General features: G+C 48.8%; 1 protein-coding gene across 1 annotated transcript; it reads right to left on the reverse strand.

Annotated features, from left to right (window-relative positions):
* Positions 1-4402: 4402 nt before the first annotated feature.
* LOC123094639 (epsin-1) lies at positions 4403-7856 on the reverse strand. Its single transcript, XM_044516601.1, has 6 exons — positions 7479-7856; positions 7203-7385; positions 7004-7081; positions 6823-6888; positions 6665-6730; positions 4403-5414 (listed from the first exon to the last, which is right to left on the reverse strand). The coding sequence occupies exons 1-6, from the start codon at positions 7839-7841 to the stop codon at positions 4794-4796; spliced, it is 1377 nt and encodes a 458-aa protein (XP_044372536.1). The 5' UTR covers positions 7842-7856; the 3' UTR covers positions 4403-4793.
* Between the last annotated feature and the right edge of the window lie 2199 nt (positions 7857-10055).

The following is a 10055-nucleotide window of genomic DNA, read 5'->3' on the forward strand; positions in this document are numbered from 1 at the left end:
AGAATGAAGCCAAGGATGCCAAGGAAGTTGTGATGGTTGAGGATGATGAATTGCCAAAATCATCCGGGAAGAGGAAACACTCTGATGTATGGGATCACTTTGAGGAGGTTGAGGTGCTTTCAAAGAAGAAGAAAAAGGAAAAACAGAGAGAAAGGTTAAGTGCAAGGCTTGCAGCAAACTGTACATGTACCCGAAGACTGGAACTACAACTATAACGAAGAGGCACCAGGATGGCTGCTTTGCACATCATGGTGAGAAGAACATCAAAAAAGGTCAAGGCACTCTGAATTTTGATGCGGCTGATGCATGTGGTATTGATCTTCCAGTAGTCAATTTCTCTGGTGGCTATGATCATTCAAAAATTCGTGAGCTTATTGCTACAATGATAATTGTCCATGAGTACCCTTTCCGCATGGTCGAGCATGTCTGGTTCAATGTGATAATGAAGACTTTGAATCCTTCTTGTATCAGATGGTCTGAAGGCTATAGAACCACTCATTGAGAACATCAGGCACACTATATTGATTCAGAATGGAATATGCAGTACTGTGTGATTAGTTTTCTTGAACTGGAGCCACCACACACAGGTATTGTGATATCTCAGGCTACATTTGAGTGCCTTTCTGATTGGAAGATTGAAGACCAAATTGCAACTATAACTCTTGATAATGCTTCTTCCAATGACGTGGCTGCTCGTCAACTGATGTCCAAGTTTAAGGCCAGAGGAAGTGTGTTTTTCCATGGTAAATTATTTCATGTCAGATGCTCTGCTCATATACTCAACCTTTTAGTATCAGATGTTCTGAAGGCTATAGAACCACTCATTGAGAACATCAGGCAAACTGTTAAGTATTTGAAGAAGTCGCCATCTCGGCTCTACAAATTTACTGAGATTGTCAAGTCACTTAACATGTCAACCAAGAGGGGGTTGTGTCTTGATGTTCCAACTAGATGGGGATCCACATAGAAGATGCTTGAGCGTGCCTTTTCTTTCAAAAATGCATTTTTACATTATGCAGATTTGGATGCCAATTATAAGTGGGAGCCATCTAGTGAAGAGTGGAGGTTGTATGCTAAAATAAGGGATATTTTAGCAGTGTTGAGCATGGCGACCACTGTGTTTTCTGGATCAACCTATCCTACAGCTAATGAGTTCTTTCTTCTCATTGTGAATGTTAAGAAGGTCCTCGATGATGCATCTGTCTCTACAAATAAATTCTTGCATGATATGGGAAATGCTATGCTTCAGAAATTTGAGAAGTATTGGAAAGAGTGCAGTACTTTGCTATCAATAGCGTCAATTCTGGATCCAAGGTACAAGATGGATCTAATTAATTTCTGTTTACGATACGTACATCTTACGATTTTGTTGTGCACAAATATTCTCAGGATAAAGAAGACCAGGATGACTTACTTGAAGTTCCTTTTCTGGATAAATATCCTTCGATTGTTTCTACAGACTAGTAAGAAACAAATAGACTGTGGTGAACATTCATTTGAATTGTTGCATTGTTTGTATTATCTTGCAAACTAATAAATTCTAATATGCAGGCCAGTTGCGCTTCTTGGTACGGTGATGGAGAGAATTACTTCAAGTCCTATGACAGCTCCAAGCCCATCTCTGGCCTACCCTCTGCAGCAAATTTTTATGATCTTCGGTGAATAATTTGTTTTCCCAATTATATATCGGACGTGAATTGTCAGCTTATGTTGATGCTAGACTTTTGGTTATGAGAGAATAAGTCAAACTACTTTGATTAAACTACATTATCATCGTCTTGATTGGAATAATATATTTTTAGTGGTTTCTTATGCCGTGTTGTGCCTTATCTAGTTGGATTAATCCCTAGATATTTTATAGTTTTTACTATTCCGTTTAGCTCGAAACTAACTCGAGATCGACTCGAGATCGTTACGAGCTGAGCACGAGTCATGTTTTACAGCTCGACCTTGAGCTTCACTCAGTTTGAGCTCGCTCGAATTTTAATATGAGTTGAGCTGAGCCAACTACAACTCGCTCGAACTCGACTCATTTGCAGCCCTACTTGCGACTCTTCTGTTATCATTTTGGCCTCGACACCTTTATAAAGTATGTTTAGGTGGATGAGGAGCTTTGGTTTCTATGCCACATGACCACTCATGGGAGCTGGCGCGGTCGCTTAGAACGCCGTCTTTTGCTCAGGAGCTTCTGCTGTGCCTCCCACTTGATTTCCTCTATCTCCTCTTTACTCATTTCCTTGTTCTGGCCTGATTTCGTCCATAAATAGCCCATTTCACGTTGAAACAAAATAAAGTCAGGATATTTGGAATCCTATGCATGAACTACTCCCTCCGTTCCTAAATATTTGCCTTTTTAGAGACTTCAAATGGACTACCACATACGGATGTATATAGACATATTTTAGAGTGTAGATTCACTCATTTTGCTCCGTATGTAGTCACGTGTTGAAATCTCTAGAAAGACAAATATTTAGGAACGGAGGAAGTAGTCATTAGTGGCAATATCAAAGCGAATATCTCAGTTTTAATGAAATGTATTGGCTTAAACTCAGGTTAGAGGAGTGTAAAAATAACACTCATCTACAACGCCACTGGTTCTGCTATTAAAAGTCGTTGTCCAAAATTATGGATGAACATATTATTACTCCTCTGTAAAGAAATATAAGAGTGTTTAGATCGCTAAAGTAGTGAACTAAACGCTCTTATATTTCTTTATAGAGGGAGTACCAATGAACACCGCTAATAGGATGATATTTTAGAAGAAACTGTTCTACGCTATAGGGGAACAATAATAAACTAATAAAAATAGTGTTTGTGCGAAAATGCATGCAGTGAAGACATAGTACAAGTTGATATGCACAAATACATTAACCATCGGGAAAAATGGTTCATTTTATCTTCGTATTTAGTAGAGGATGTTGTTGAAAAATACATGTATTGATGCCTTGATGAAAAATTGTTAGCCTTCTAAGGATTACTTGAATATTCGGAAACCCTAATGAAGAAAAATGGATGATGATTATTTTGACTTCATGACACAGTAGAATGCAAAAATTAGGAGCAGAAACGAAGTACATGTAGTAGATCCTCACATGTCTTTGTAGGAATGATGTTACAATGGTGTCCTAGATTATGGGGTGCTCACCATGTCTCCCCCGGCCATGTGGGTTGGCAGAGGACCCCCATGATGATTTTCCAGTGGGCCACATTTGTCAGGCCCAGGAGCGCCAAGATGGGATGCTTTCGAAGAGTTGGCGCTTACTCCAAGATTTAGAGGTTATCTACACCACGATTGCCTTACACGTAGCCGACCTATGTGTAAACCCTAAATACTCCCAGTGCATATGTAAACCGAGGGGTAAGGCTCGTAGACATCAACCTCATACACACACAGACACATATAGAGATTTAGCGGTAGATCAAGACGTAACTTGTACTCCGATCAACCTGTAAGTTGTACTCTCTCGAAATCAATACAAACAAATTTGCGGTACCGCGGAATCCACGACAGAATAGATCTGCTAAACCATAATGCATATTTGAAACATAAAGTTCGTGCCACGATAGTTCATCACCGGAGTTCATACATTGAAACATACAAACTTAAAAACATAGTAAAAACCTGATCTAAACTAGTTTAGGGCTTCGTGTTGAGGTAGAACTCGGTCGCTGACCCGTAAAGAATGTATGCGAGCTCGTACCCCTTCTTCGCCTCCTCGAGCTGCTCGACGGAGTCTTCACCGGCCGCCACAACGTCCCTTGCGGTGGCGAGCTCGATCTCCGCCTCGCGGAGCCCCTTGGTGGTGGGCCAAAGCGCATCCCCGACCTCGTGGAAGCTGCTCCACGCTTTCCAGTCATGGTTGCAGGAGAGGGCGCCGCACTCTTTGGCACGCTTTCGAGCTGCGGTTGCAGGAGAGGGCACCGCGCTCTTTGGCGACCTCCGCCGGCCATTGATGTGCTCTAAACGGGTGCGTGTGTGCAGGAATCAGTCGCCGGAGTATGAAGATTGCGAGAGATATGGGTTGGAGAAATGCCGGATGGGAACCCTAAATTGGCCGGGATCAGGTAAATATAGTGGCGAAGTCGGGAATATATGGTCCGTTTGTATATTCTTACGGGCCGAACGTACAGAAATTATAAGGATTGTGAGGTTCTATAGATGGGTGTGACTAGGTCTCAATCGGGATTGTGAGGTTCTATAGATGAGTGTGACTAGGTCTCAATCGACTAACACAGGAATCTTAAAGATCTCGCGTATATAACTGAGACTTAGTACTAAGACTGTTTAGTAGAAAATCTGCTAGAGTTACTCTTAAGTCCCGGTATATTTCAGATTCAAGTTTAGGTGACGAGCCATGTTAGGACAACGAGAATAGATATTCCTTACTTCGCTTGATTTACTTTGTTGTGTGTGGTACAAAAAAATGCTTCTGGGACGTAAAGAATCGTTACATTACGCACAACTCCGGTGCTATACATGATCGGACCACTAGTTATTTATCCGGTTACAGATTGCACCAAAGAATCTCAAAACAAAACCGAATACATTTCTTCAGTGCCTTGGGGCGTAACTGAAATGCAAACCTACGTTCCTAGACAAACGAGATGGAAATATTAAGAACATTAGAAAAATTGGTAGGAGCTGTACTAATATCAGTGCTATTGCTTGCGTCCAAGGAACCAATCGTCATCATCAGTTGATCACCGATGCCTTGTCAGTGACTCAGCGGCAGTAGTGCCATGCATGCATGCGTCCTCGATCACCTAGTAACCTGCCATGATTAGCAGCTCACTCACCAGTGCTCGCCAGCGCCATGGCGGCTTCCGCCGTGCATTTGCTTCAGCTTGGTGAGCTCCTTCCTCCTCTTCCTCGCCTCGGCCGCCGTCGCCGCCTTCTCTCTGCCGCTAAGCGCGACCTGCAGCCCCACTGCCCCCACCACGCCGCTGCTACTTTGGTAAGCGTTGGGACCGGCGGCGGGGCTCTTCTTGTCGGCAGCGTCGATGGCGAGGGTCAGCGAGCAAGGGTCGTCGTCGGTGTCCTCCCCGGCCGTCCCGCCACTGCCTGTCGGCTCCTGGAACGGCTGCACGTAGGCCGGCGGCGAGCCGCGGGGGTCGGTGGAAGCGGCGACGACGGGGTAATACCACGCGCAGGCCGGCGGGACGCAGAGCGGCGTCGGAGCGTGTCCCGCCATGCCAGCCGGGTTGCCACCATGCTCGTACACCCCCGGACCGCACGGGGGCCAGGAGCCCCAGACGTAGGGCACAGGCATGGACGTCGGCGGCGCGCTGTACAGGAAGCTTGGCTGCGGCGGCGTCTGCGGCGGGGTGGCCTCCGCGCTCTGTGCGGGCGGCGCGATGTCCATGGGCGTGATCGCTGGTGTAGACGACGGCTTCTTCTTGGTCGTCTTGGCCACCTGCAAAGACAGACAAAAAAGTTAATTACCCGACTCAGCACTTAGCACTTACTTTGCGTGTGACAAGTTCAGGCACGAGAAAAGATTCCGCATGTTCTTCCACAGTACGTAGAGAGAAAAGTAGTGCTCCGTCTGGCGAACGCATGTTGTTTAACTATTATTATTAGTGCCTGATGAAGAGCCAGCTGCCCGCCGACTAGTGAAACGTGCAACGATCATATTCAACGAATTTCACTGTTTCCAGATCTGTCGAAAGATGAGGAAAAACAAGAAGATTCGTTCAGAGGAACCACTGTTGCCGCGTGCAACCATTGCTGCATGCCATTGCCATGGCATCAACATTTTGTATGGCTCACCCCACCGCCGACATGGCGCATGCATGGCGAGGCTGGCATGCGTTTCCACCGATCGGTCGCTTTTTTAATTTAAAAGAAAATCCAAATAATAATTCTAGAACGGACTGCTTCCGTTTCTTGGTTCAGACTTTATTAGAGACACCCGTAACGAAGTTTGCCGAGATTCTATCAGCATCCTGCCGGTTTGATCCGGTGCACCGTGCCACGGCATCCATGGAAATTTCGCGAAGGGTGGACGCCCTGCTAGCTCGCCTCAAGAGTTTATCCAGACCGAACACAATAGCCTCCCAGACCGAGATCGATCTGAAGTCGCGATGCTCCTTGGCCGCTTGCCCAACCGTGGATCGTCACCTGTCCGTCAATGATGCACCGAGCTACGTACGTACACATGGCCGCTACCTGCACGAGCAGGCCCAAACCCGTGCCGCAATCCTCCACCGGATCCCGATCGCGGAACCGACTAGACCGACCACCCGGCTGGACAGATATGCGGACGCATCAGCAAGTTGGCGCACACGCATGTGTTCGTGCCGAGAAAGCAAGCACATACCCAAAGAAGCAAAAGACAAATACAGAAGGGAGGGCACATAGAGTATATTATTGTCCGAACATCACTGTCGGAGCAAAATGTAAATAATATACAGACATGAGCGATTGACAGGCCCCCGGTTTGACCATAATTAGTACGCCTACTAGCATAGGTGTACTGCAGCGGTGACTGGTAGTCCTCTCGTGGGGGCACAACTGGAGCTGGATTGGAACATACTAGGTTCCCTTCTGGGATTTCTTTTCTTTTCTTTTCCGTTGCCTAACAATGGTGGTGGCAGGGGGAGTACTAATAATGGATGACGGGAAAAAAGGAAATTAAAGGAAGGAAAGCGATAGATGATGTGCCTGTTGTTTCAGCTGCTTGTTCGTCTCCTTGAGCGTGAGGTACTGTTCCAGCACCATGTCCTTCTCCTGCACCGTTCAGGATTAATTAAGCAACTTGATGGTGATCTGACATTTCAAGATCCTCCATGAATATACATGACGCTGCTTAATTACAGTACCTTCTTCATGTTCTCGTTCTGCGACGCTAAATCCGCGACTTTTCTCGCCAGTTCGTCCCGGATCGCCTGGACACGACGACACGGCGCGAATCGTGTCAGAATCATCAGACACGGTTGATGCCACGGCAGCTGTGGTGGTAATTAATGTGCACATGGATGGAGCTAGCTAGCAATTAATCACCTGGCGGCGAAGGATGGTTTGCCGGGCGGACTCCCGGTTCGCGAGCACGCGCCGCAGCCGCTTCGCCTCCTTCTCTGCCTGCAATGTTTCGTCGATTGGCGGCTCAGACGACGCCCCGGTGGAGATGGAGGGGGGGGGGGGGGGGGTGTAATTTGCAGGGGTTAGCCGATGCAACGTAGCAAGTGAGCGAGTTAATTACCTCGGTGAGCATGTGCCGCGGTCTGCTGAGGCCGTATCCCGTCACGGCCGCGGACGACTGCGGCGGTTGCTGCCCGGCGCCGCTGGAGCTGCTGGAACATGGGGAGGACTGGATGCCGACGTTGCCCAGCTCAAGGCTGAGCCTCGTGCTCGCCAGCTCCTCGTCCTCGTGCTCCATCGCCGCCTGCTACCCACGCACGGCCGGCCAAATCAATCCAAATCCTTCCAAACCGAAAACCAAAATAGGGCCAGCTAGCTAATCGGCGAAATCGATTACCTGAGCTGCTGGGGCGGCGGCGTGCTGCAGGTGCTGCGCCGGGAGCGCGTGGTCGGCGGCCGCCCCGGCCCCGGCCCCCGCCATGTCGGCCAGCGCCATGGCGGCGCGGAGCTCGACGTCGACGCTGGCGCCCCTCCGCCGACATTGCGCCTGGTGGCCGCCGTCGCTGCTGCTGCCATGATCAGTCGGCATGGGTGGGGTGAGGATCGGATGAGATCTCGAGCGCAAGGCGGAGAGCGGTGCCAAGCGAGAGTACGGCGGGGCCCCTGCCCCCGCTTTAAATATCCTCTCCCGGGAGGCGGCGCGAGGGTCTCGGACAGGTGGTACCGTGCACCGGCGCCTCTGCGGCCGGATGGGGAGCATCTGGCCCGTCCGGGGCGGCCACGTCGCGCGTATGCACAGGGAGGCCTCTATTCCTTCCACGCAGCAGCGGGCGCGTGGACACGTGGAGCCGCCGCGTGCGGCGCCCAGCATGCAGCGCGACGGGCTCGTGAAACGAGGAGGCGGGGTGCGGGTCCCGGGAGCCAGCGGGAGAGCCCGTGCTGCGGGGCGTCGACGTGGATCGCCGCAGCGGTACACGTGGGCCGGGTTAAGGCCCGGTGACTCGTCGCCGGGATGGGATGGAGGAGCCCACAGGTCAGCAGCCCGGAGCAGCCGCCGCGTGTGGAACCGGACGCCGGTGGGTGGAAGTGCCTAGAAGACCACGCAACTGGAGCCTTTGGCTGCGGTCGGAGCTGCATCGCATGCACGGGCAAAGCCAAAGCTTGTCAGCGCCATCGAAATGGCCGATGCGTTTCATCCGGCAGCCGAAACAAAATAGTAAATGTATCTACTGCTAGCTCGTCTATGCATGATTCCGTTTTTGTCTCTCGTCGTCCCCAATCTGTTTTGGTGTGCCGATGCGAAGTATTGCTTCCTAATTAAGCAAAGATGATGTTCCCGTTGTCTAGCTAAGCTAGATCGTGTTCAAGTGTGGAGGTCGGCTGCTCGGCTCAAGCAATTGGCCTGTGTCCTTTTAGGTCTATGTGATTGCTTTCGTTTTTGCATCCTTCATTTTGCTCTCTCACGGGTGAGCTCATGCTTGTAAAGTATCTACACTTATTCCAATTTCAGGTGTTTGTATATGGTAGTAGGAGATTCTATGTTGCATTTGTTTAATGAATTTTCCATAGTACAATTGAGTCGTCTAGATTACTGAACTCTGGAATCTTAACCTTGTTGCCTAAATGTCAAGATGCTAAAATGCTTAAGATGTAGTATGCGCCTATTTGCATAAACAATGTAGTTTCAAGTTGGTTGATAAGGTAGTGAACAATAGAACTACTGTTATAGCTCCTAAGATTGTCGCTCCTGTACAAACAACTTTTTATTAAAGGTAGGTATATGCCAAAATCCGATGTTACTTTTGTGTGGGGCCTTGAAAGAAATTCATAGAAAGAAAAATGGTGTAGTGATGTTTAAAAAAGATTTTGAAAAGGCATATGGTAAAATCAGCTGGATTTTATATTTGATGTGATAGAATTGAAAGGTTTTCGTACCAAGTATATTAGCTGGATTAAACAAATTGTCCAGAGTGGTAGTCTGGCAGTTATGGTCAATGGACAAATAGGTCCTTATTTTGAAACATGGAAAGGGTTGAGGCAGGGGATCCCCTCTCACCTATCCTATCTAATATTGCTATTGATGTGCTGCAAGAATTTGATTAGTAGGGCTAAGAACTAGGGGTAGTGCCTAATTTAGAATATGGAGGGCTGGTTATGTTGCAATGTGCAAACGATATGGCATTTATGTTTGAAGCTGTTGTGGATAGTGCTTGAAATTTAAATTGTTTGTATGCTTGTCTGAACATATTTTTGGATTAAGTAAAGTTTACTTTTTATGAAAGGAAATGCTTTGTCGAAGCTCTGGTGGTCCCTTATCGAATTTGAGGTTATGGGTGGCGCTGTGACGATCGTCGGGGTCTCTGGGTGTAGCTAGGATACACTGGGGGTTGGCTGGGTGGCTTGAATTTAAGGGAAGTCAGTGGCGGCAATGGTGGACGTGGTGGTGGACTACGAGCCCAGGAGCTCATGTGGATGTGCAAGGAGGTTGCTAGGATGGAGAGGGAGAGGTGTGTGGCATTTGTGAGGTGCGGGGGTTGCTTAAACAGATGGCCGGCATTGGCGGATCGACTTGGTCACCACGCTTCTCTGGCCGGGGTTCGGGGGCTCGCTAGCGGTGTCTTGGAATTTTGCGGGCGTTGGGAGAGGATTAGGGGGGCTGGGAGGTTCATGGGCGTGCGTGGGAGCTCGGGAAGTGGGGGCGGCTTGGCAGCAAGCGGCGGGGCTACCGATGTGCTGGCCACGGCAACGCCGTGCCGTGGGGAGCATGCAGGCGGTGGTGAGAGGCTCGGGGGATGGCATGCTGGGACACGAGGGGGCCGCAGGGAGACGACGACAGTGGCACTGGGTCACGCAGAGCAAAGTTTTTGGCATGACATTGTTGTGGTCACGATGTGTGTGCATGCTTTGGGACATTCCAGACTCCTCTAACATTGTCAAATGTGGTTGTCAAGGTATCTTGCATCTCTAGGTGTAA

This window comes from Triticum aestivum, chromosome 4B (assembly GCF_018294505.1).
Source record: "Triticum aestivum cultivar Chinese Spring chromosome 4B, IWGSC CS RefSeq v2.1, whole genome shotgun sequence".
NCBI lineage: Eukaryota > Viridiplantae > Streptophyta > Magnoliopsida > Poales > Poaceae > Triticum > Triticum aestivum.